This window comes from Ptiloglossa arizonensis, chromosome 11, assembly GCF_051014685.1.
Source record: "Ptiloglossa arizonensis isolate GNS036 chromosome 11, iyPtiAriz1_principal, whole genome shotgun sequence".
In the NCBI taxonomy this organism is placed as follows: Eukaryota; Metazoa; Arthropoda; class Insecta; order Hymenoptera; family Colletidae; genus Ptiloglossa; species Ptiloglossa arizonensis.
This window is the reverse complement of record NC_135058.1, coordinates 4,646,836-4,674,586: the sequence shown is the minus strand read 5'-3', so window position 1 is coordinate 4,674,586 and position 27,751 is coordinate 4,646,836. Positions and strand designations below refer to the sequence as shown.

At 41.5% G+C, this 27,751-nt stretch overlaps 1 protein-coding gene across 1 annotated transcript in view; it reads right to left on the bottom strand.

The window, feature by feature from the left end:
- Positions 1-3,107: 3,107 nt before the first annotated feature.
- Su(tpl) (Suppressor of Triplolethal) overlaps positions 3,108-27,751 on the bottom strand; it is a 252,523-nt gene continuing 227,879 nt past the window's right edge. Inside the window, exons 5-10 of the mRNA XM_076323465.1 lie at positions 23,589-23,825; positions 22,335-22,405; positions 22,045-22,254; positions 19,383-20,361; positions 18,214-18,391; positions 3,108-18,099 (exon numbers count right to left, since the gene is read on the bottom strand). Coding sequence (XP_076179580.1) covers positions 17,875-18,099; positions 18,214-18,391; positions 19,383-20,361; positions 22,045-22,254; positions 22,335-22,405; positions 23,589-23,825 — 1,900 coding nt within the window. The 3' untranslated portion in view covers positions 3,108-17,874. The remainder of the gene's footprint in view (positions 18,100-18,213; positions 18,392-19,382; positions 20,362-22,044; positions 22,255-22,334; positions 22,406-23,588; positions 23,826-27,751) is intronic.

Genomic DNA, 27,751 nt, shown 5'->3' with positions numbered 1-27,751 from the left:
GTAAATTGATTTTTTTGTCCACGCTTAAAATACATTTTATACATACTCCATCTACGCTCTCGCATATAGTCGTCACCATATAATCGTCATCGTATTAATAAATCGTCAAGCAGTAGTCGTCATCGAAAAAGAAAACACAATGTATCGTATATGTATATCGTAGGTCGCTCGTCGTAAAATCAATCCATCGACTTATAAACTCGCTCTCTTTCTCTCCGCTCGCAAGAGAACAACTCGAAAACTCATCCTTCGTTCTTTTTTTTTTTTTTCTTTTTCTTAATGTTTTTCTTATTTCATTATATTACGCTCGTGTGAATCGAAACTTCGTTTTCTATTCGTTCGCTCTTTTTTTTTTCATGTTGTGTGGCTTTTTATTTTATCATCTTTCTTCGCTCGATACTTTCACCTGTGTACTTAAAAACCACCGTACGTCTTTTTTATTTTTCTCTCTCTCGACATATAAACAGAAGCACGCGGGGAGACGGCCGGAAGTGCGCGTGAAACAGAATCGTAGCAGGAAGCGGAGGAAGTTGTTTCGCGCAATAGCGGCCCGGTTCTGTGTGCAACTCGCACCGATAACAACAAACCGAAGAGCCCGCCACAGAAAAGGGATCTCTCTCTCTCTCTCTCTCTCTCTCTCTCTCTCTCTCTCTCTCTCTCTCTCTCTCTCTTTTTCTGGTACACCGGATTCGTTGTTCCTTTTTTTTACGTATATGCTTCGTCGACGACTTAAGAACGTCGTACCAGGCACGTTTCGATCCTCCTTGATCCGCGCGAGAGATCGCTTTTCTCTCGTGTATGCACAACCCGGGGTTCATGGATACGTGCTGCGTCGTCGTAACAGCAACACGCTTTCCCTTTCTCAGTATCTCGCATCAACACACACCCATCATTACTTCAGCCATCCGAGAAAACCAGAAGCGCGCGGAGAGGGGGAAGCCGTAGTCTCCTCAAGCGGCACGAATCCATGTAACCCACTGTACACGCACATCGACGTACTACGCGACGACCTCCGTGAGGAATGTCCGAGGATTCGTTAAACGAATACGCCGAAAACACGCTTTATTTTTTTTTTTTTTTTTTTGGTAACATTACGACGAGCGCGTGATTATTATTTCGTTTACACACGATTATTTCGATGATAGGCAAAGACGTTATCTCAGCATCGCGATCCGAAATTTTATTGGAATGGTATTTTTGTTTTTTTTTTTTTTGCTTTCTGTACGTTCAAAAAATGTTACAAATGATTCTATATAAAGGAATCAGACAAACGAAAGAAGATGTCGCGTCGGTACCGCCAAGATGGGCGAAATGTAATTCGAACAGACGACGAATGAAGACGATATTGATATTAAGATTAATGTCCTCGTTTATTTATTAAGTGGAACGACAGAAAAATGAAAATTAAATATACGTGTCTGAAAATTTACTTAATTTGGAAAGTGGTGTATGTCCGATAACGAGGCCACTTTCATCAGAGTGATTATATATTTATTCGTGGCGTTTGTTCGATCGAATAATTATTTATACATACGTGCCATTCCAACTCGATTACTTTTTTCACCAGATGTCAAGGATTTTATTCAAATTGAAATATGTCGCAGTTCGAGCGGAAATAAGGCGAGGTTGAGTCTTCGTTCTGCCGTTTTTGAAATTGTTTAAAACATACAGATTCTTAAAATTTATAGTTTTCACTTACGTTTACGAAAACTGCCTTCGCGAAAGAATTTTCATCTCCGTGCCTGTTAAACATACAAACTTCGATTTTGTTTTCTTTTAATCGTAAATGATTGTACTTTCTAATTAGTTCTTTTTTCATTCGAAAAGTCATTTTCGCGATACAAGAATATCAAAATTATTTCTACTTTGCAAATGGGACTCTCGGTTCAAGCCTTGAACAATTCGAAAAGAATACTTCCATAATTTGTTTCCTTTTCTCTTTTAATTGCGCTTTTATCGTTCGCGGGCACTGTACAATTGTGGTTAGGATAAGTCGACAAAGCCGCGGTTTTCGACAATTCAGCGCTCCAACTAGCAGACTCGGAAAACCCGAATGTCCTTTGTACTATAGACGGTATTAATGAAGGCGGTGCAGTATTGTAGTCGAGGAAATAGGATTATCAGTTTTGTGTATTTATGACCACTTTCCGAATAGGTCAAAGACGGTAATAATGTTTGATCTGGCGTTTTATTTAGACTTGGTGGATTCGTAAAGCGTTCAGAGACGTCCGTATGTATTCTCTAATCCTCTACGTTTGAAAACCAGTCTTCCTCCAACTCTTGTCGTGTCAAGTGTGGAAGCAATTGAGAATGGTTCGACGTTTGTACTGCTATCTTTTTCAACGACTCTCGGTGCAAGTCGAAACCTACGTAGAATAACATCATCTTTGTGTTTCCTCGTTTCACGTATTCCTCAACAGTTGCTAGTACGTAATCGTTGCGTCAAGATCAGGAAAAGATACCGTCTAAGACAGAAGATGTCATCTTAACAGACCTTGTCTACAGAGTATGATACGTCTCCAGAAACAGGACTTCGGGTATCGTTAAATCTATCGATTTTTCGTTTCGGAATAGTGATAGTTCCTTTGCGATCGAAAGAAGAAAAAATAATCGAAATTCGTAAGTCAAACGGTAATAAACGTATTTTTACGAAGGCAGGTTTCGTAAGAATCAATGAAAACCGCCAACTTCTAGAATTTGTGTGTTCTTAAATAGTTTCGAAAACCGCAAAATAATGACTCGAACCAATCTCTCCTTATTTTCAAACGGACTGCTATATATTTCAAATTGAATAAAGTATAACTTATAAGTGGAATCCAATTCTTAAACAGTTCAGGATATTTTTCATTGTTCGTGTTAAGAATAATATTAAAGATAATAGTCGTCGATAGTGTTATTTGAATTTAGGTGAAAGTATTGCATAGATAGCCGTTCAATCGAATATAAATTGTTATTATATGATTACAAGTGTCAGTCACAGAAAAGTTATTGTTACCGAATTCGTTGTTTGTTACCATTTTGCCCACACCAGCAGCACTCGGCGGACACATTACGCGAAACAATTAACGTGTCACGTATTTAGCCAATTTAGAACAATGAACCAAACATTTGGGGATGAAATCAATACTGTGTATTTTAACATAATAGCATTCTTACCGACTTAAAGTTAGAACTTTTAATGCCTCGAGTGCTTTCCTCGTTACAGTCAAACGATCCTCCAATTGTTTCAAACGACGTGTCTTGTTCGCTTACGAAAATTAATACGTTGTACACGCCCACGTACGCAACAGACGCGTTTATGCCACCTAGACGTTTGTACTATTTGGATAGAACACCTGCTTGCACTATCCGAATGATATGATTGCACGAACAACGCGCTACTCGATTTACATGTTCCCTTTGCTTGCGCAGTGCAAACATACGCGCTAAAGCGGTCCAGATAACAGATATATTCGTCTCGTCGTTTTATCATACGTGGGCTTTATACACGGTGAATTTCGACTAATTAGAAAATGTGGTTACGAGCCTTCGATGCTGGATACAATACGTGGGGCCACGTTTGATCAAATTTGCCGGCGTCGGAATTGTTTCTCGTGTATAACGTTTATTTCCCGTGCACTCGTCGTTTGGATCCAAGGATCATTCCCCCAGGACAATCGTGCACGCGCGCGATTACTTTACGCGAAGACGCGATTTCTCTAAGCAGGTTAGTAATTGCGCTCGGAATACATTGATCTCGAACCGCAACATTGCACGTCCCAGTTTAAACTCGAGGATAACGCAATCGAAAGGTTAACATACATAATAACATTAATAATAATAATAATAATAATAATAATAATAATAATAATAATAATAATAATAATAATAATCGTAATAGTAATAATAGCAATAATTATATAATAATTGGCGGAAGAAGAATCGGGGGGAAAGAAAAAGGATGCAAAAATGGAATCAACAGAGAAAGAGAAGAAATGTGTCCGTTTTTTTCCCCCCATGTATCTCGTGGTGTTCCGAATCGGAGAGAGATAATACAAAAATCTCTTCTTCCTATCATCGTGAAATCATTCGATGATTCCCCCTTCCATCGTCGATAATGTTCCACGCGGTCGTTCATTTAGCACTCTCCATTCTCGCCAACAATATTTAAATTCCTCTCTCTTATCCACATTCTTTGCCTTTTTGTATATACTTTTAATTAGTGAATATAATATATATATATATATATACATACACACATATTTATATATATATATATTTATATTCATAGATTTATATTTATATATATATATATATGCATAGGTAATAATTGCAAATACAACTATGTAATGAATATACGAGCCTTTGTCAGGGGGAGCAATGCAGTCGTCGTCAATAAAAAGAGTCACGGGTTACATTATATACCTATACACGAGCGATCCTCTCTCGTGGGACCGCCCGACCGCTCTGTGTATATTTGTGTATGTGTTACGCGCGCGCGTGTGTGTTGTATGGTTATATACCATCTCGCTCGTTCGCCCGTCGGGTCGCCGCGAACGCGAACCGAAAAACAGGGGGCGAGGAAGAGTAGAAGGGAAAAGGGATAAGGGAAAACAACGCGTTCCGTTCCTACGTCCGTCGTCGTCGTCGTCGTCGTCGTCGTTCCTCCTCCCTCCCTTCTTTTCCAAGAGGCAACACGAAAAGGGATCTCTGGAGGATAACGTTGGCCTCGACGATCCGGACAACGTTGCCCTCGAAGGACAAAACGAAATATTTTCCAGGCGCTCGCAACACATTCGCACACGGTCGCATTAAGTCACGATTTAATTCAGTTCAGTCGTTCGAGTACGCGAGGCGATATATACACTTTAATAAGCACTTCAGAGAACGTAAACGTTTCCCGTGTTCCTCGATAGTACGCAGGTAAAGACCGGTCTCGTAATCGTACACGAGGGCAGAAGGCAATATCGTCGTCGTTTCCTTGTTCATCGGACCCAACGGAATCGGTTTTCCGGTACGTCGTTCGTTCCGAATACGCGACCGGTCCCTGATTTCGTTTACTTTTTTTAGTTTATTTTATTTCTTTTTTTTATTCTTTTTCGCATTTTATGATTCGTTACGAGCTAACCCTTAGTTTGATATGGGCGATAAAAATCATGCTTCCTCGTTCTTCTTCGTCCTCCTTGTCTTCACCGTGTTTTATTTATTTAGTTATTTATTTATTTATTTATTTATTTATTTAATATTTTTTTTTGTTCGTTTTCGGTAGCACGATCTAGTGTCGTTTACGCGTTTTCTGTACTCTCTCTCTTTCGTGTGTCACGCGAAGCTTCCTTTTTCTCTCGCTACGACGCCCGAGCACCTTCTAACCGCATGCTTCTCGGGTAAAAAAGAGAATCTTTCGCGATCGAGCGTTCCCCGATGACCTCGATGTGGACGAACGAATAGAATCGACGGGAGGGACCGTCGATTGGGTTTAAAGATCGTTATCGGCGACATCGTGGCCTCTAAATAATGCCGTTTTTTTTTTTTATGAAAAAGAAAAAAGAACAACGCTCGTTCGATGTCTCCCATCTGGTCACCGTGGAAGTCGCGCGATGCACTCGAGCGAAATTTGAACTTGCTCGGTGTTTATGGTGTAACCGCTAATTTATGTACTGTACAATGATGTCACATGGTTATGTCACCGAAAATAATGAACGTTATGTACAAAAATTCACGATCCGTTCAGAACTCGAATATTGAACGTCGGTCCTCCTACATTACGGACGTGTTAACTCACAAATTCTACGTCCGACGCTTATGCAACTATACTACGTTGCTCGCTATATGTACCAAAAGGTCAGCTCGCCTGACACAAAATTATAATTAACTAAGTTATTATCAACGTTGTTCCGATCGTAAGTATATTCACATTTTGTTTCATCGTGCGCCGCGACATACATTTTGTTTTCTTTCTACAATATCTACCCATAATTAAAGTACTTCTATAAACACCTACAACGATCAATTCTTCTCCCACTGTCTCGTTCGATTAAAGGCAACGACAAATCATTTCACGTCGTGTCGAAGAAACTATCGTTTCGTCTCGGTTACCGTACGAAATCAGACAACAATGATGGAATCAACAAAAGGGGAAAAAGGCGATGTTCAACGGTGCGCCATTCATCCTGTCACGGGTCGTCGGTTCGACAATGAAAAATCCTGCTACATCGATTCACCGTCGAACGAAATCTTATGCGCAACCTACGTGTTACAAAGTTCCTAGCATCACAGTCAGAAAATATAGTACTACGCGATAAACGGACATACATACCGCTCTTCCGGTAACTCACTCGTCTTTTAAGATTCTACGACGTACAACGGGGAAGAAAGAAATGATAATAACAATACTAGCAACAATTCCCGGGCACGGGTCGCGCACCCGTTACCCTCGTCGTTCGTTTTCTCTCAAATATTCTCCACCTCCGTTATTACGAACAACCTTTAAAAGTTGTAACGATAAATGAATTTAGTTCGAGGCACTCGTATGAAATATTTCTCTCGAGAGGTATTATCGACGAATTGCGTGTAAATCGTTTGGAAACGCACACCGTGAGGATTCGCTCTACAAGCTCAACGAGAATCCAATGTTATTGCAACGACTACGTGCAAATGTATCTCTCGAAAAAGAAAATCGGTGACCAAAAATCCTTTTTTGCCGACGGATATTCGACACTGTGCGTTCTTCGTTTTCGGTTGCAGCCGTGTGTATATACAAAACTTTGCGGTAGAGAACTAGTCGCGCGATCTATACACCGATTAATTAACTACTTAATGCACTTCGTTCGTACGGATTGGCACGGTGTGGCGCGTCGCGTGTATAGAAAGATCTTCGGTTGAACAACCGGCTAGAACCGTTAAATGCGAACAGAAACGAAACTTCTCTTATTCAGCAATCCCGTCCAGCCTGTTGCTTGCGGAAATTGGAGATAGTATCGGAAAGTCTGTCAGAAGATACCAACGTACAAAAATAGTCGTATATCGGAGCATGCATCTTTTCATCGAAGGACACGAAAATCTCACTCCTCGTGCGCTCCTTTAAATCGATGAATAACGAGACACGCGTAACCGGAAACCAGATGCGTATCGACCGTATCGAACTAATCTTTGTATTTCATCTTGGTTTTTCCTTTCGAGTGCGATTTTTAACCCGATATCTCTCGTCGCTGTTCAGCGATGTTTACACAGCTAAGCAAATCGGGTTGTAACGGTTTTGAAAACAAAGCCTTCGTACAACAGAAATTGAAAAGGACGAATTCGTGTTCGAAATAGGGGAAGAACTTTTGTTCTCATTGCTTGAACCAACGAACAGCGTGATGTCGGCTATCGTTAACAAAATTATTTTCCAATTCAACGAATTCATAGATTGTTCGTACATCGATCCAACATAACCTCCGTTGGTTGTTTTGGTAATATCTAATGCCAAAGTTCCGTTGACGTAAATCATTACGACAATGAACCTAACTTTAGAATATAACGGTTGCGTGTACGTATTGTTGAATATATATTGTCGTTGGATAGTGCGACAGTACGCTCGTCGTTGACGAAGTAGCCCGATAATTTATTCGTTGACATTTCGAAAGTTCCGATAGTTCGTGCGCATATGCAACGCGATAAGCAATGTTACGTTCCTCCTTGGAACACGCTTTGTTCGGAGAAACATTTTTCATTTTTCTTTCGACGCTAACAGCATTCGATTACGAACGACGCAGCGTTCGATGATCGTCCACGAAAATTGCACGCCGAATGGAATAACGTCGAACAGTCGGCTCGAAGGATTTGCTATAGTAACGCATTTCCAGTACAAGCTATGATTAGCGAGTGACGAGATGGAGCTCCGCGCGTCTCGTGTATACCTTCGGAAGCTTTTTCGTTCTCGTAGGAGAATTCCGACTATCGAGACGATAAGGTTTTTCGTCGCGTTTCATGCTTGCGATTCGATGCGTGTTACGGGTCGCCTCGATTTCCTGTTTAAATCGTTCTCCTCGCCTGGCTACGCTTCGATTACGATGAAACACGGCGCTCATATAAGACGGTTACGTAACGAGAAATTTTCTGTCGTGCAGGGACGGTCGAAAGAGGCAGTGAAGACGCGGAATGGAAGGAACAAAAAAAAAAAGACGAACCTATTGCCAACTTTGTGGAACTATACAGACAGAATTTCACCGGGAACTTGATCGTCGCAAGACCGAGTCTCCGACGTGTCTATGAACGTTAAAAAATCGTTTCAGTCTCTGTTCAACGTGTCAAATGGAAGTCCCCGTTTTCTTGGCGAAATAGAATAACGATAACGAATTACAAATACCGAACATCGACGACGTATCGACGGTATTCACGAATCGGGTGTAATCGCAGGGTACGCGATTAACAATTAAAAATTCCGTGGACATTCGCAGGCTATGTAGAGATTAGTATCGACGAAAAATGTTCTGCTATCAGTGGGAACATCGCGAGAAGAATGATCGCGGTAGAGGAAACCGTTTACGAATTTCTCGTTTACGAAGAAGACCACGTTCGTAGAATATCGAAGCATCGAAACGGATCGATCACCGATCGATTACCGAACGCACACCCTTGCTCCTGACACCTCGCGGCTATTGGACAATTACAAGATCAATGATTCGATATTTGGACAGAGAAAGAGACCGCGAGGAGTACAGAAAGTTCGACGAACACCAACGATGCCTACCTAGAGATGTACTTAACCTTAAAACCTACACGCGGCATACCGTCTCGTATCTTTTCACACAATTCCTTCGCCTAATACGCGATAATTATTTCTCATTAAAAATTCATCTAAGTGTATGTCCCTCCGATAATTATGCGTATTTTGGCGCGAACGAGAAAGGAATGGAAATAAAAACCGATTCTTTGCGTTCGACGTTCCTTTCACTTTTTTCTTAAATCATTTCTTTTTAACCAAATGTCGAAGCAAAGACAGTTTCAAGAGTGTTTCCTTCCTCGTCGGCGCGTTTACGCGTATTGGTATCGTTCACGTAAGAAATAATGCACATAAAATTACGCTAGGTATATATATACATGATATATATATATATAGATATATATATAGATTTTTTTATATTATATGTATATATGTATAGTCCTTTACTCTCGCTTCGCTAGAATTGGCACTTGGATTTTCTGTTTTTTTTTTCACCCTTAAGCTTCGAACAAATCAAAAAAGAGTAAGTTAGAAAGAGAGTAAGAGAGAGAGAGAGAGAAAGAGAGAGAAATAGTAAGAAAGAGAGAGAAAGAGTTGAAACATTTTTTCGATGACGTAACTCGCGCAGATCGATATATGTACTTTGATTCGCGAGAACTTTATCCTCTATTGTTTCTACTTCGAATTAAATATCACTCAACGACATTTAACCGATAAGACACTACGTGTGTGTGCGTGTGTGTGTATACGTGTGTTGTGTATGCGTGCGTGTTTCCATGATCGATGATAAGCGTTGAATCACTTTCCGCGATCTCGTTGGTTCAACGATCCTAACCGCGACACAGACCCACCGGGGTCATCGGTCTAGGGATTTTCGCTCGATCTACGTGGACAACGATGACGATGACGATATTATAATTGTTCGCGCGTCGAATTTCGCAAAAATCGGAACGTCGAACGAGAACAACACCACCCGAGTTTTACGGGAGTCGTTCGCAACGAAAAGAAAAGAAGGCACTACGTTTGCTCGACTGGGGTGGGGGGCGGGGGGGTGGGGAGGGGCAGCGGGCGCGCAAACGAAATTCGCAACCCAAGGGAAACGTTTCGTATCGAGGTCAAAAATTCGAACATCGATGGAAAACGAAAACCAAAAAAAAAAAAAAAAAAAAAAAAGAAAAGAAAACGGAGTCTGGAAAGCGAATGGGGATCGTTTCTTTAATATTTAGAATTTTGATTCGTTTCAAACGGGTCGAGTTCAGCGACCTCTAATCTAGACGATATTACTTAACGATAAAATACATCGAAACGCGTGATCGTCGACTAGCGAAGACGTGTATTACGCTACGAAAACTATTCCGATGCAACGACGACGTTAACCGACGGGAGAAAATTTCAGGGAGGGGGGTAGGAAGAGACACGAACTCTCTCGTTTCGAGCTGGTTGGGGCGGCGAATAACCGGTAAACGGGGTCAGCCACGATGCGTCGAAAAACAATCGTTACGAGTTTTATCAAATGCATGGTTAAGAGCACTTACATTCGCGAAGACGTTACTTTCTGTACACACTGCGCGTTCCGACAGTATCGCGGGGAACGTACCGCAAGCCTGATGGGGAACTCGCATCGGACAAGCCCTCGTGGAGGTTCGGTACGGTTCACCAACGTTTCGCGCGTCGTCTCTACGGGTCGCGCTCGTACGTCGGACAATCGTCGAACCTCGTTTAGAAATGCGGCGCGTACGCTAGAAGCACGTTTATTGCATCGTTTACTTAAGTCGCACTTGGAACACCTAGTAATCACCTACTATGTTCTCTGAGTGTCGTTCAGCTCAGTCTCTTTGGCACTGTTTATACTCTGTTCGTCGATCGGGGCCATCGAAAAGATGGTGTTTGCTCGCGTGCACACGAATATCGTCGAGAATCACGGAACGATCGACAGATCTTTTACACTCTTAACCGATACCGATTTAACCCTTTCGTTGCCTATGGCGCGTACAGGACGACTCAGAGGAGATGGTCGAAGAATCTCCGAGTGTACGATAATCGCAAAAGGAAAAAGTGAACAAAATATTATTCGGTAAATTTATTCTCGTTTTGAAAACCAATCACGCTTATTCATTTCTTGGACAGAATTCTAATTACACGTTTTGGAAAATTCTCGCTCGCCGCGATCGTTTGCTTTCGTTTCGTTGTATCTCCGTTGAGTTTCATTTTCGAACGTTGTTTCCTTCGTCTACTTTTGCGAGTACTATACGACCGTAAATTCCCCTTCGTCCCCTTTTTTTTACATCACCCTGTACGCATGCGCTCGTAATAAGTAGCCACTCGTTCGAGAAGGACGTGGAAATACATCCATTAATCATTATTACGCTTACTTTATTATCGTAACATTCGATCGCGATCGAAGTAATTACAGTTTCGTTTCCATCGAACGTTCTTACACGTACGCCGCGGCGAAAGGGTTAACACGCGTTAATTGCCATAACGGTTAAATACGTGCATAGCATGCAAAAATTGTATACGATTTGTGCAACGTGGCGAATTTAAAGGCCAGTGGTGTGTGCTTTCAAAATTTCGAATGATCCGTTTAGAGGCTGTAGAGATTTCTGCGGAAACGAATCGGTTGATCGGATCGTTGTATCGAAATTTTTAATCGAATCATTCGCTCGGTGTACTTCTATCGATTGGTCGATCTATCGCGAGGTTCTTAGTTTCGAGATTAATATTTGAAAACTAACGGCCGTCGAAAGCTCGAATTAACTCCAAAGCAAAAGGTAAAGACACCAAAACGAATCCCACTCGAGAGGATAAAGAATTGTCCAACCGGATTGGAGAACCGGTATTCGAAATCAGACTTGTCACTCTTTCGATTCAATTCTTTCTCGTTAAGTTTAATATTTGAAGGCTCTCCACCGCGCAAAGAGAATTAGAAATTGAATCGACTCGAAGGTAAATATACCAAAGTGAATTCGAATTTTGAAAAAAAGAACGAAAAATGATCGATTTTTCGAACTTTGATTCGATACGATCGCTCGACCATTTTATCCATCGAGCTCCATCGACTGATTCGTTTCCTCGAAACAGTGGACAAAACATACAAATTTCACATATGTATATATATGTACCAGACAAACAATTGGAACAGCCACCGTATCGCGTGGCTACTTAAACGGTTTAAGCGAAGATCGATTCTGCGTGCATCATGCGTCGCGGAATTTATAATTTCGCTCGCTATTGGCAACCTACGCGTGAACGTTACGCAAAAGGAAAAAGTTTGCGGCGTGTATGATCTATAGACAAACTTTTTTTTTTTCTTTTTTTTTTCACTGAACCATCGTACACCGAAGTGGATATGTATGGCACAGTATGACAGTGTTGAAACGAACGGGGAACTTTTTTTTCTCCCTTTTTCCATGGCTGCTTTTTTTTTTTTTCTTTTCTCGTTTTGACGCTTCGCGAATGCGAAACTCTGTTGGATTTTAGCGTGTATATGTTTGCGTACAGTTTTTTTTGTTTCTCCGATCGTAGTCGGTTTTTTTGTGTCTTTTTTTTGTTTGTTTTTCTTTTTATTATTTTTTATTTCTTTTTTTTTTTTCATTTTTTTCCTTTTTCCGCTACAAAGAAACGGCGAGTGTAATGAATGAGAGTGAAAGGAAACGCATAAATTAATATTTCATAATTTTTATTACATATTTTTTTTGTTGTTGTTTGTAAATGCAAGGAAAAAGTGAGCAAAAAATAGGATACCTATATTATTTATATCTACAAATCGGAACATAGTCCAATTTATAACAACGAAATATATTAACCAATTCCTGTACCTTCAATTACAACCCATATATTCCGACGTATTCGATTTTACAATTTTCAATTTATCTATGAACACACACACGATAGATTTCATAATCGTATATATATAATATACGATTTTATATATATGTATATATATATGCATATATATATATATATATATATGTATATATATATATATGTATTTACTTATTTATAATAGATATAGTTTTCTTTATATATATATATAAAAATAGGTTAGCATATTTTATCCTGACGTTCTTTTCTGTGTGCTTTGCATTTCGTAAAATTCGTTGCAATTAGTAGAGAATACTTGTCAACACTGTGCCATGCATTCCAGAAGCGCTCGGTTAACCTTTTTCTCCGTGACGAAAGCCAGGCGTTTTAAAGTTATCTCATTCGACCGTGTAAAATGCACTTTAACATTTCGAGATGTATGCAAAGCCTTTCGACAATGTGACGCTTTTGTTCGATCGACATTTCTCGAGTTAACAAAACATAAAGAAGAAAAATACATTGCACAGAGAGAGATACGAAGAAACAAGCGACGAGTCGAAAAATCGAAAACGATTTGGCGAAACGAACAAAAAAGGATTATCTTTCTTTTTTTTTTCTTTTTCGTTTCATCTCTTCGGGCAGACAAGAGGTAAAATAATAAACGTAACGACCGTCGAGTTAAACGGAATTGAATTTCGATCGATTGTCGAAGCAGAAATGTCGAACTGTTAATGTTGCTTCGAAGCGCTCTACTGAAGGACCATGTTAAAGTGTCTTTTGTAATGTAACATCTATTTTAATTGCTACGGCGCGGGGTGCCATTGTACGCGAAAAGCGTAATCGTGCCATTGTAATCGTTGTCGCGAACGTGTGAAATCTATCGTACCGGGAGAATTTGTTATATAAATAACACGAGGGGGCTCGGATAAAAGAGAGAACTAAAAGCGCAGCATAACGATGCACGATAAAATTTCAGCAAAAACATAACAGAGTTCTTTTTCGTTCCGTACAACCGCTTCGATCACCGTCTTTTTTTCATCACCAATTGGTAACTTGTCAAACGTAGAATTGTCGATAACAATCGTAAGCCGAAGTATTAATAATCATCAAATTCTAATTCTACGACTCTACCAAGCATATACATTACACAGTAAACGAAGAGAGAAAAAAAAAAAGAAAAGAGAAAAGGAAATGAGAAAAAAGTAATAATAAATGTTTCACATGCTCAAACGAAATGCGCAAAACGATTCAAGCGATACGATCGCTTCTTAGGTGTCAGTTGCGTACACTTGGGACAAATTGTAACAAACAAAACAAACGATTAAAAGAATCGCGATCGAAGTTGCGAATTGTTCGCGTTTCGAAACGATCGATGCGCGTGCAGGTTGTTCAATTATGTATGGTAAGAGTGTAAAATTCTTATCGTTTAAAACTATGGATGTACGGTATCGTGGATTATTTAATCGCTTAGCTCATGATTGGTTAATTAATGGGAACGCGTCCAGGGAATACATCGTTTCGTCAAACATTTACGAACACGCCGAATCCGCTAGGTTCTCTAGCCCTATGCGATGTTTCCTTCTCTGTGATCGACGATGCATGCACGATACACAGGGCTCTTACATGAAAGGTGAATACTATTTCAGAAGTGAATTCAACGCGCAAAAGTAACGGAAATAAGTTCGAACGAATATTCATCTTGTCTGACGTTACTTTTGATTCGGAGGCTACTTTCTAGCGTTACGACAATCGTCGCTGATCGAGCTGCCAGTGCGAGCAAAATAAACTGACCGTTCAATGCCGCTACGAGGCCATCCCCCACCACACCCAGTCTCACTGCCCCGCCCTCTATCTTCGCACTTTTCACTCGACGCTCACGATGCTCTGCTCTCGCCGATTGTAAATACTTCGTAACGGTCCCACGACGCGTTTTAATCCGTTTCCTTGAGAATTGTAGCACACTTTGAAACTTTAAGCAGCCTTTTTGTTTTAACGATAGGCGAACAACCGATGCGACGCAAAGATGATTGTAATTCGAAAACAAGGTCAGACACGACGAACGTTTACACGAACTTTTTTTATATTATCTTTGCGCATCGAACGTAACCTCGAAGTAATTTCCATATTTCACGAAACACTGTATACATTATAACGAATCAATGCGAACCAAAGTTCCACCTTTCATCGTCTCTCGTCTCCGTTCGACCTATCACAAAACTTGCTCGACCAAGTGCAAATGCTTATTGAATGTGAAACAAAACGGCACAACCAAGAAAGACACTCGTACCTTATCGTATACGAATTCAAAAGGCAACTTCGACTAAAAAACAAAAACCACAATCAAGAACAATATTATAATAATAATAATAATAATTATAATAATAGTAGTAATAATAATAATAATAATAATAGTAATAGTAGTAATAATAATAATAATAATAATAATAATAATAATAATAAAACGCGTGTATATATAGCGAAAGATCCAAAGGACATCAGAAACATTAACGTCATAAACTTTCGTTACACATTCAATGGAAAACATTGGCTCGACAGGGTGACTTTTAATTGCACGTCGATGCTTCAGCGAGTGAATCTGGATCTCAGAAGAAGAAAAAAAAAAATACATATTACACGACAATACGTTTATCCATGTGTTGCTTTCGACGTAACGACGAATAAAATGTTTCACTTCGTGCGGTATTATGTTGCGTACACATTAGCCATTGCGGCATACGTATATTAAGTCCCTCGCCATTTTATTATTTCGGATAAGAAGCACTATAGTCGGTATTCGATTACAAAATGTCCAATATACACATTGATGAAGCAATTGGGGGCATAAATTTTAAAATCGAAAAGAATACTGTAATTATTACGTTTGACACGGTAACATCGTAACCGAATTTCTAACCTATATATGCTACGTCGGAGCTCTCAAAGTCTCGAATAATTTCACGATGCGACAAAGTCTCGAACGACTTGCACTCGAGTGTACACAACTTCCCCTAATTGCTTCGAACAATGTACTTAACCCCGTCGATGGTAAAAAAAGAAGTTTTACAATCGGTAAATATTAGGTTAGACGGTGACGTTACGCGCGTTTTTCTTCCACTCGTCGTAACTTGGAGAAATAAATTCACGCGCAACGTTCTTTCTCGCTTTGCGCTCGAGATTCGTCAACTCGAGCATCGACGCGCATTTACAAATCACCTTGTATAAATCTCTAACATCGCTTCTCTTCCTTCGTCTTGTACGAGTTCTAGGTCCTAACGCGGCTCTCGCGTGTACCTATCCTACCTATCTATCCGAACAATAATATAATAGCAATAGCGTTGATAATAATATTAATAGTATTCATCGCCATAATAATAATTACACGAAGAAGGTATTATTTGCACGCGAAGAAAATTTGCGCACCTGTACATTGTATACTATGTGTTATATCGCCGGCGACGATTAATAATTACTACGAGACACCTGTACCGTCTCTCAATATCTTGATACCATTTCGTTTCTTCATCTTTCTTTTTTTTTTTTTGTGTTTTGTATATTTTCATGTTGCCGCGTGTAAAATCTTTGCAGTATCGATGACGATGGCGCCTGAGCATTCTCCCTTTCAATGACTAATTTGAAATAGTACAAAATGGGTCTACCCTAGCGTACGATATACACAACCGGAATCACTACGAGCGATCGCGCGAATTGGAAGGGTCGTTGGGCCCTCCTCGACTTTCGACGCAGTCCTGCTTATCATCTCGCGCATCACTGAAAGAGCTTTCAGTGAATTGAGCGCGATCAGTTGGATTTGCTCGGTCAATATATCACTTTATGGCAGGTAATTCTAACAGGGGGGTTGACGGGGGAAATCAAGAAAAAAAAAAACGTGAGTCCTTAGCATCGTGTTCGTCCTTTCTCCTTGTCCGCTGTAGTTTCTCGCGCGATCGATTCTCGAGTTGTGCGCCACTCCTCTGCTAGTCAAGGTAGCCCGAGTCCGCGACACAGGAAGCGGGCCGTGTGGTGAAGAAAACAAAGAACGAGGAAGTAACAAAGGATCGTTTTACATTCGCGAAGCGTAAAGGTCTCTCTCTCTTGCGATAAACTATATGGATCCACTTTACTCTTTCTCGAAGGAAAAACACAGAAGGTATATATACATATACATGTATATATACGTATCATATACATATACATATACACATACATATACACATATATAAATATACATACATATATATATATATACACATATTTATATTTATATATTTATATATGTACGTATATAGATATATATATACATATAGAAACGGGAAACGAAGAAGAAAAGAAAAAGTGAAGGAAAGAAAATGGCGAGCGGCGCTCGCGGATCATGGCACACGATCCGCGCAGCGGCTCGTGGACAGTCTGTGTGCTAGTCTCCCTTTTTTCCTCCCGGCGGAAAAAAGAAGTATAGTCTCCTCCGGACGTGGCACGTGATTAAGCCCCTACTACCTTTTGGACCCTCTTCTCGCATTCGCATTGTATCATCATTTTTTTTTTTTCGTTTGTTTGTTTCTTTAATCTACGTACTCTTAAACTGGACGACACACTTGGACGTGCGCACGGTAAGTAACTTATCGTAGAGTTAATTACTGCATTCTCTCGCATTGCCTTCTCTCTTCGCCTTTGTTATTTTATCTTTCCTATCGTCGAAGGACAACAGCGTTAGGAAAAGAAAAAAAAAAAAAACATCAACAAAAGACATCGGCGTACTTTCAGCTCGCGCGTTCCTATAACACACCTGACTGACTCTCCGCGAATGCCCTTATCTCGTTTTCTCTCTTCGGATGGATTTTTTGTTTTCTTTTTGTTTCGTTTCGTTTTGTTTGTATTTTTTTACTTTTGTTGTTTGTTTGCAAACGTACCGATTGTCGTAAAGCCTTCGTCAGTGGTTGTCAACCCTGCGGGTCAACGGTAGCAGCAACGCGAGCGCGGTTTCTCGGCTCGCTTGCGGCGCGACACACGGGGGCGCAAGGTCGAAGAGATCGCCGTGCTCGCGCTTGAAATTTTCTTTTTCTTTTTTTTTTTTTCGTGGATAACCGTGAAATCTTCGACCTCCGCGGGGGTTTCTTTTTCCGTTCTTTCGTTTCGTCCCTCTCTCATTTTTTTTTCTTTCGTATCTTTTCTACAACAGCGCGAAGGTTTTTTCTTTTGCGATGCGATGTGAACATCTTGCAACCCCGGCTCAGAGTGCTTGACTGTTTCGGCGATAGAACCCAGGAACCATGTGGACCGTAAGATCAGCCTTGGAACATGCCGAGAAAATGCAAATTCTGCGACAACGGAGACAGTAGCGTACCGACAACCGAGAAAAGGTAGAGGACAAGAGGCGGCCTTTTCAGTTTGTGTCAGTAGTGCAAACTGTCCATCTCCTTCATTTCGTTGCTACCGTCGGCGTTGTTGCCGGACGCCGTCATCATGCTGCCGCCACAGTTCTGCGTGTCGTACTCGAGGACCAGCCGTTTGATGTGGCTCAACTTCTCGTGCAGATAGTGAAATCGACGTTTCGTCTCTTTGTGTACGGGATCTCGTTTGGTTTCGTTATACTCGTACAGAATTTGATGCCTTATTCCCTGCGAGAAACGGGGCAAACGAAAAGAAAAAAGAAAAACGTCAGTATCGCCGGAACTCCGTGTTTATTAAAATTTCACCGCCCAGAGGAACGTTATCTGTTGACTATACGATACCTGATATTCGTCCCAGTTTCCAGAGGCTTCCTCTTGTTTCAATCGTTCCTGAAGCTGCGAGAACCGTTTCGAAACCTTCGCCACTTGAGCGTGCAACCTTCGATACTCCTCGTAGTCCGCGTTGAACTCCGCCTTGTAACGTCTTCTCTGTTCCGCGCTGCTTATTGTCGTGTAGTATCTGTGAACAATTCACGATCGTTGAGTGAAACGTTCGGTATATTTTGAGCGGAATTATCGATACAAATCGATTTAAATGAACAAACTTCTACAGAGGGTCTTTGACTCGAGCCGAGAGCTCAAAAATGATACGAGTCTATTTATTCTTGGTTCTCAAACCGAAGGGCGTTTTACGCTCCAAAGGAAGAGCACGAGGGACAATTTTTAACGTAAAATCTGGAGAATTCGTGTTCTCGTCGCAGTTGCAACAACCGAAGGATCTATCTTCCATTTTTCGAAGACTTTCAAAAACTTTGGAAACGTTATCTCGATAACCCTCGGAGTGCACTGTTCGAAAAGTATTCTATTCGATCCAAGAACTCGAAGCAACGGTTTCTCATTTTTTTTCCCGTTTTTCTCTTGTCTTACGATCGGTAAATCAATTTGCGAGAATAACTTTTCTTCGATATATCAGCATCTACGCTGCGCGAAGAATTCCCGAAGCGATCGTAGCCGACGCGGTCGGGCAGCTCGGTACATTCGAGCTACTCGCTTCTCCCCAATGGTTCCCCTGTTTCGAGTTCTCGGCTCGTATCGGATCGGAAATCCAGTCTCTCCTCGATTCGAGTTTCAAGCTGCTCGTATAATCGAGTATTGCGCCAGCGCTGCCACCAACGCGAGCAGTTTCGTCATTGAAATATATCCGGAGCAGTGTTTCCTAACAATGGCATTGAATTTACGTTATTAAAGTAAAGATCTTTTAAATCGCCTCGATCGCACGTTCGATAGATATAATTGTATCGTATATTGCGGAGTGAGTACGGTCAACGAAAAGGTGTTCGCTTATTGAACTCGCCAAGAATGCAATGAAATTATAAAATTACAAAAAACGTTTCCACGATTCATCCGAGTCGCTCTTGCGATACTCGAAGCAGTTCATCGCATATTGGAAAACACTGCTCAGGAGTGACCGATAACCAAAGGTCGAAGCGGACCATCCGCGAGACACTCACGTGAGGTAGTCCGGATACTCCGATGATTTGGGACTCTCCGGTAAGTCGAGGCTACAGGTGGAGGTGCTGACGGTGCTGTCCCCGGCTCCGGTGTAATCGGGACCGGTGAGGTCGTTGTAGGTGTTGCTGGTGGCGCCGTTGTTCTTCTTCTTGGAGTCGCGGTCCCTGTCGCCGGCGCGTCCTCCCCTGTCGTTCCTGTCGCTTCTGTCCCGCCTGTCGGCTAGCACGCTGTTGGAACTACCGCTGTAACCGCTGGCCGTGTTACCGGTGTCGGTGACGGTGTTTGGCATCGACCTGGCCGCGAAATCCACAGCCGCGATGGCGATGGTCTCGGTACCTGCCGGCGCCGGTGTCGTCGTCGTCGTCGTCGTCGTGGTGGTCGTCTTGGCCGGGTGATGGTAACGACTGCCGCTCAACGAATTACTATGGGCTACACTACTATGAGAATTATGGCTGCTGGCCGCGTTGCTGCTGGCGTTGCTCCCGGACGTTGAGCCGGTGATCGCGACGCTGGCGTCACGGTGACCGACCACGGTCCGATTGGTCTCCTCACTGTCACTGGTGGGCGTCGTGCACGGTTTGCCGCTCCCGTAGCCGCCACCCCGTAGCACATCACTGTTCGCTGTTCTTTCGGGCCGGTAATCGCCGCGACGATCGCGCTGATGCTGCCTCTGGTCCCAACCGTCAACCACACCGCTGCCACCACCACTGCCACTAGCACTATTATTGCCCCCGGCACCGCCGCCGGGAACTCCACTAACACTGTTACTACTACCACCACCACCACCACCAGCCGTCCTTCCGTTCTCCACGGCGGCGTTCGGCTCCGGTTTCTTGCAACGGGACACCCGTTGCTTCTTCGTCGGCAATCCGTCGTTACCCTGATAGTAGCCCGGCCGTTTGGCGCTCAGAGATGGCGGCGGCGCCGTGATCGCCGGTGGTGAACCCGGATGGGTGGAGTTCGGCGACTGTCCGCTACCTGGAACCGTAAACGCGTTTCGAGTTGGTAAGAGTTTTCCGGGAGTACGTTTCGATCGACGTTTTCGGGGTAATACCTATCGATGGGGAGAATTACCTTCCAAGAGCGGTTAAGCTTTGTCGTTGAATCGGTCATAGCGAAATGATACTCGAGAATGAATTATTTATCGGTACCAATGTGCGGGAAAATGGAATAAACGAGTGAAAGATCGTAGATGTAGAATTGGTTGTAGAAATTAAAATTTGTGTGGATCTGGTGCTTGGATTAATATTCTTTCTCGATGTACTCGACGCAGCGTGTGAACATTTACCGAACGGTGCTTTTGTCACTCGTGTAGAATACTTTGATCGTTTACTTTCTTTTTTTTTTGTTGGGTTTCGTCAGTCTCGTACTATCTACGTACGCTCGGGATTATAAACTTTTGCGAAAACTTTTCACTAACAACAAAACACTCGAAAGATCGAGATCGAGCGATTGACGCTTTCCATCGATTTCGAAGGCAACGATCGGTTCGAGATTTTACGCAAATTTTTATACTTTGATGTCCGTGGAGCGCTGTAAAGTGTCTTCGAACAAACGAAATTATATTTTGTTTGTTTTTTGGTGGAAATTATTACTTTCGCGAGTACAGCGCTTCTAGCTTAAGCCTTCCGTTCGTAACCCGGCTTCTCGAGGCAAATACTTCACGCGGGTGATTGTAATTTATAAATATTCCTATCGGTGGCACAGATGATACCGGTATCGGAGAACTAGATACACTTCTCTGTGAGCTGCGATCGAGACAACATCGAGGCCACTGCTAAACGCGATACCGTGTCTGTTGCGCGTCATCCTGTCTCTTTGATAGAGCGATGGGCGTGGCCGAACGATACGGTGGGGATAATCTCTCGGTGACCTTGAGCGGTCGGTTGATTTGGTTTTAGTTTAAACTCAATCACTGTACAAGTTTCTCTTGCAATGGTGTTCGATAATTGTGACGAATTCTTTAAGAATGTATCACTGGGTCCATTTCAAGGGATGCAATTATTCGCAACTATACTTTGCGAAGTACAATGTCGATACAACTGGTACGAATACAAACGATTAAGGTTGACCTTAAAGTCGAGTTTCAAACTTTGTAAGAAGACAAGACAACTAAGAGAATACCCAGTCGTGTTTAATAGCTTCAATTATAGAAGAATAATGTACCGCAGGGTCGGAAAAGACCCGAGATGTACACACCAGGGTTAGGGTAGATGCAAGGACAATTTATAGTCGGTCCAACGAGACGATTCGGAAAATATAAACAAACCGATATTCACACGATCGACTATTTTAATCATTGTTCAGAACGTTAGACTCTTATTTCTTAACCTGTTCGGGACTTCTCTTTTATCGACCAAGAAAATTATTATTATTACTCCGTATAATTGTCTACAAATATACGCTACAAACTATACAATATTTGTGTAAAAAAAAAAAAACTTAAAAACTGATATTTATTTCATAAACGATAGTCTCTGTACGTTTCTCTTAAGAACTTCTAATAAGCGTTTCCTATCTATGTAAAAATAGGCGTACGTGTCACTTGGATCAAGTACGTCACTCAACTACGATAAACCCTCCACGATGACGTACACGTACGTCAACCGTGCTGAACTGGTTAATGTCCAGAGATTTGGAAACCGTGAACACGAAACGTACCGCTGGATCCACCGTCGCTGGAACCAGGAGGAGTAAGGTTCTGAGGTTTTCTTCTCTTCAGCATCGCCTTCTCCTGCTCGGTGTAGTAAGGCCAATCTTCCTGCACGTCGTTCCACACGTACCTGTGCAAATGGTACGTGTTGTCCCTCATGAAAGCCACCTGCTTCAGAATCGTCGTCATGATGCTCCGTTCGCGTTCCTTTATACCTTCTGGAAACGATCCGCGGTTTAGATAACTGGTTCGAGCAGTTCCAATTGGGTGTCTCTCGAACCATCGTTTCGATTCTTACCTCTGTTTATGCGATCGTACAGTTCAGGCTTCTTGTACGGCCTCAAAGCGAGGAGATGTATCAGCCTCTCCCTGTCGACGAGAAAAGAAACAACGTTAGTACATCTCTAGCTTGTTTTTTTATATCGATCGTGGATCGACGTTCGCGTACAACTATGAAAGTTCTCGATACATCTGGCGCGTCTCTTCGAACTTACGATCACGATTTCAAATTTCGCGCTCGACGCTTCGTCCCGCGCGCCACATTTTTCTAGAGGAATTCCGAGCGGCTCCTCTGTATTCAGTTTCTCTTTTCGATACCAGTTACAAGAACTTCCATCGCGGACGTACGTATAATTATGCATAAATTTCAAGCTTCTTCGTTCGCTTTTTAATACCTACACCGATATCACGCCGATCGTCGATGTTTCAAAATTTAACGGAAATACAATTTCAAAGGACACTATTCGAGTCTCACATCTGGCGCGAGAAGCCATTTTGGGAAATTCTACTCGCTTATCTACCAGAGGTCTTCGTACACAAGATAGACACTCTGTGATCCCAAGTTACCTCTGCGAGACTTAACCCTCGAAGTTAAGTAGCGAGACTAACGAAGAATCTAACGCAACAGTTGCATCAATTGCAAGATTCTACGTTCAAATGTTGTACCAAGTATCATATTTTGTGAAATGTAAAAATGTCCGAGATACCGAAGCGCAAACGTAATTGTTAAAATTATACGTAAAATTTGCTTCACCGCTACCGATGCACAATGAACGCGAAACGAACGTATTCTTATTTGTACCGAACGAAACACGTATCTTTGAAATGAAGAAAGGGGAAAGGCAAATTGATTTACGAATGCAATTAATTCCCTGTTTCGATAACGGTCACCGTTTCGGCGAAAGCCGATCGTTAATAATCGAGCAATTTGAAAAAGAAATTCGACACACGACACTTCGGTAGCGATAAGAAACAGCTTTCATGGAACGATTAGGTTCTCCGTTGCGAAAAACTCTTCGAATGCAAAGGGTTAACAGTATTCTTCGCGTTAATCGGTTTCCGAATGGCGATTTCTCATGGTAACCGGTACTATCGTAATCCGCGTGAGACTGACGTAAAACTACGATTCTCTGAACGGTGCCCCGGCGCGTACCGTTACGCGTTTCGCGTATTTTTCACGGGACGCCATGAGATCTCGAAGCCCGCGACACGAAGAAGAGAGTCTCGCGGCAGGCGATACGTCATCTTAGCCGTGTTATCGGCGTGAACCTACTTCAATGGCCTGCGCATGACGTCCGAGACCTTTTTCTCCGGTTGATTCCGTGCCGGTGGAGGATTACTGGCGGCTGGCTTGTACGAGGAGGATGACAGTCGGGGCTGACTGCCGAACGTTGGAATGCTCGTCGATTCCCGATGCCTCGAATTCGACGGAGACGGTATGGTCCTTCCGGTCGCTTTCACCTTCACCTTGCGCCCGATGTCCGGCCCGTTTGCCTTGATAACCCTTGTGCTGAGTAAAGAGGAACATTGGTTGTAAAGGAACGTCGCATCGAAGTCGAATCTCTTCGTTACATCGAGGAGATGTGAAAATTGCGAATCGAATGATAGTTTACGTTGTTGCGTCGAGGAGATATTTAAATCACGGACGGTACGAATTTTTTCATTGCTATATCGAGGAGAAATTTAAATTAAGAACGATAGGAATTTCACCGTTGTTGTTGCATCGAGGAGAAATTAAAATTACGAATGAAATAGTAGCTTCCGTTATTGTATCGAGGAGAAATTTAAATTAAGAACGATACAAATTTCACCGTTGTTGTCTCGAGGAGAAATTTAAATTAAGAACGATACGAATTTCACCGTTGTTGTATCGAGGAGAAATTATAATTACGAATGAAATGGTAGTTTCCGTTGTATCGTGGAGAAATTAAAATTACGAACGATACGAATTTTTTCATTGCTATATCGAGGAGAAATTTAAATTAAGAACGATAGGAATTTCACCGTTGTTGTTGCATCGAGGAGAAATTAAAATTACGAATGAAATAGTAGTTTCCGTTATTGTATCGAGGAGAAATTTAAATTAAGAACGACACAAATTTCACCGTTGTTGTCTCGAGGAGAAATTTAAATTAAGAACGATACGAATTTCACCGTTGTTGTATCGAGGAGAAATTAAAATTACGAATGAAATAGTAGTTTCCGTTGTATCGTGGAGAGATTAAAATTACGAACGGTACGAATTTTTTCATTGCTATATCGAGGAGAAATTTAAATTAAAAACGATAGGAATTTCACCGTTGTTGTTGCATCGAGGAGAAATTAAAATTACGAATGAAATAGTAGTTTCCGTTATTGTATCGAGGAGAAATTTAAATTAAGAACGATACAAATTTCACCGTTGTTGTCTCGAGGAGAAATTTAAATTAAGAACGATACGAATTTCACCGTTGTTGTATCGAGGAGAAATTAAAATTACGAATGAAATGGTAGTTTCCGTTGTATCGTGGAGAGATTAAAATTACGAACGATACGAATTTTTTCATTGCTATATCGAGGAGAAATTTAAATTAAGAACGATAGGAATTTCACCGTTGTTGTTGCATCGAGGAGAAATTAAAATTACGAATGAAATAGTAGTTTCCGTTATTGTATCGAGGAGAAATTTAAATTAAGAACGATACAAATTTCACCGTTGTTGTCTCGAGGAGAAATTTAAATTAAGAACGATACGAATTTCACCGTTGTTGTATCGAGGAGAAATTATAATTACGAATGAAATGGTAGTTTCCGTTGTATCGTGGAGAAATTAAAATTACGAACGATACGAATTTTTTCATTGCTATATCGAGGAGAAATTTAAATTAAGAACGATAGGAATTTCACCGTTGTTGTTGCATCGGGGAGAAATTAAAATTACGAATGAAATAGTAGCTTCCGTTATTGTATCGAGGAGAAATTTAAATTAAGAACGATACAAATTTCACCGTTGTTGTCTCGAGGAGAAATTTAAATTAAGAACGATACGAATTTCACCGTTGTTGTATCGAGGAGAAATTAAAATTACGAATGAAATGGTAGTTTCCGTTGTATCGTGGAGAAATTAAAATTACGAACGGTACGAATTTTTTCATTGCTATATCGAGGAGAAATTTAAATTAAAAACGATAGGAATTTCACCGTTGTTGTCCCGAGGAGAAATTAAAATTACGAACGATACGAATTTCTCCGTTGTATCGAGGAGAAATGAAATTACGAACGATACGAATTTCACCGTTGTTGTCTCGAGGAGAAATTAAAATTACGAACGCGATACGAATTTCTCGGTTGCGTCGAGAGTTGATTAAAATTAACGCGAATAAATTTCAATCGCAGAGAACCATTGAGCGAATTTAGATTTTAGATATTTTCCAAAATGAAAGGAACTCCAAAACGTCCCAACCGTTTATTTATTTCTATTGTTCGAGAAGATAGGGTAAAAATTCGTGTGATTTTCTTACGAGTTTCAAAAGTTGAAATTCATCGAGTCGTTCGGATGCGATTGTGTCACCACGCGTGAAATTCGCGTTCGAATGAAATTCTTTTTTTTTTTTTTTTTTTTTTCAAAACGCGTTTCGATCGCGCGTCTCGAAACTCGTTTTACAGGTGCGAACGTTTCCCAGCGAATTTTACAAGGATTCTCTTTACCGCTTTGTCAGTCGGTCAGATTACGCAATCGAGGTTTAATGTACTTGAAATATCGTAATACGGAGATAACCACTGAAATTGCGAATAAATATTTGTAACCGTGTAGCACGGCAACACGAACTCAACTTTAATACACGTTTGTTTCGAACAAAATAATTCATTCTCTAAGGGTCCTAATTTACTTTCGGTCTACACGAGATTTTCAAATCGATAATTCCCTCGTGTAGAATACGTATTCGCACGTGTGCATTGCCTGCAACATATTGCTTTTAAAATTACGCAATCGTCTCTCTCGATATATTTTAGACATTTACGGGCTGTTGAACGCGAATGAAAAAAGAAATATTACAAAAAAAAAAAAAAAAAAGATCAGCACTCTTTGTTTCTACTCCAATGCGATTAGAAATTTGTCAGGTGCTGGTTGTATACTGTACAATACACTTTCAAAATCTACAAATTTCAAGAAATTACATTTAACGACAAATGTCAGTTCCGTTGACACAATTCCTAACTCAAATTTCCTTCAAGAGTGATACGTTTCTAAAAATGCGTTAAAAAGAATACGATCGCTAGAAAGTGACAATAAACGAATACGAGAATACGTCCCAGAGTAGCAATTCGTTCGGTACCAAGGTAACACTGTTCAAAATTCAGGTACCAAAGGGCTGACGCGATCGTTGTCGATAATTCAACCTGGATCAGGCGTTTCCACGATCCATTGGATCGTTCTCGCTCGATAAAAATCCTACTCGAAGATCGAACGATCCCCTTGGGAGCAAGTGCCAGGCACGACGAAGCCCATTATCGCTTTCGTAGTTGCACGCGCCATTACGTATGTAGCTGGCTGCATAATAATTCCCATTCGACGTCCGGACTTAGGCAACGCGCTTACTCGGTGCAATGCTCCCCCGCGGACGCTAATAGAATTTACGGCATTATCGGGGCTTTCTTTCTTTGTTTCTTTGTTTCTTTATTTCTTTCTTTCTTTCTTTCTTTTTTTCCTCTCGACATGCAAATCCGCTCGCTCCCGTCGCGTAATCCGTTCGCGTGAACTGTGTCACGACGCAAAAACGAGACGGAAGGGTTCGAGTTCGTGACGAAGTCGCACTTGTGAGGTGCTCCTGACCTTGACCGTGAAACTATTAAACAAATTAACCGACTAACACGGTGCACCTTCGTGCTCGAATCGACGGAAACTCGATAAAAATCCTAATCACTTATTGGATGTCCGATGTCGTACAATCGATTCGAAAAATATAGCTCGCGTTACACTGCGCAAAGTAAATAATATAATTTACGCAAACGGAACGCGACGACCGAGAGAACAATGAAACGAGTGTTTTATCATCCACGAAGACCGCTGTTGATGAATAACTTGTAGATTTCAAAAGTTGCTAGCAGCTGTGTCATTATTTACCGAACCCTCGTTCGTTACACCGTTCGAGTGCATCGCGTGCGACGAACGCCCATAGGCGTGCGGTGAACACGGTTATTAAACGCGACCGCGAGACTTCCGCACGGGAGCGTGCGAATATTGCCACCGAAAGGGTGAAATATTTAAATTTATTCCCAGAAAGCATATGGCGAGCCATTCTGTCCAGCTCCTGTAACGTGCGTTGCATAAACATCGATAGAAGGGTAAGGGAGGGTAAGTAACATTTTATTTGCATAATTCCCAACTATTCGACGATTGAATGTAATTCGAATTTTAATTTTCGTTCTAACCGACGAATGGTTTATCTTCGATTC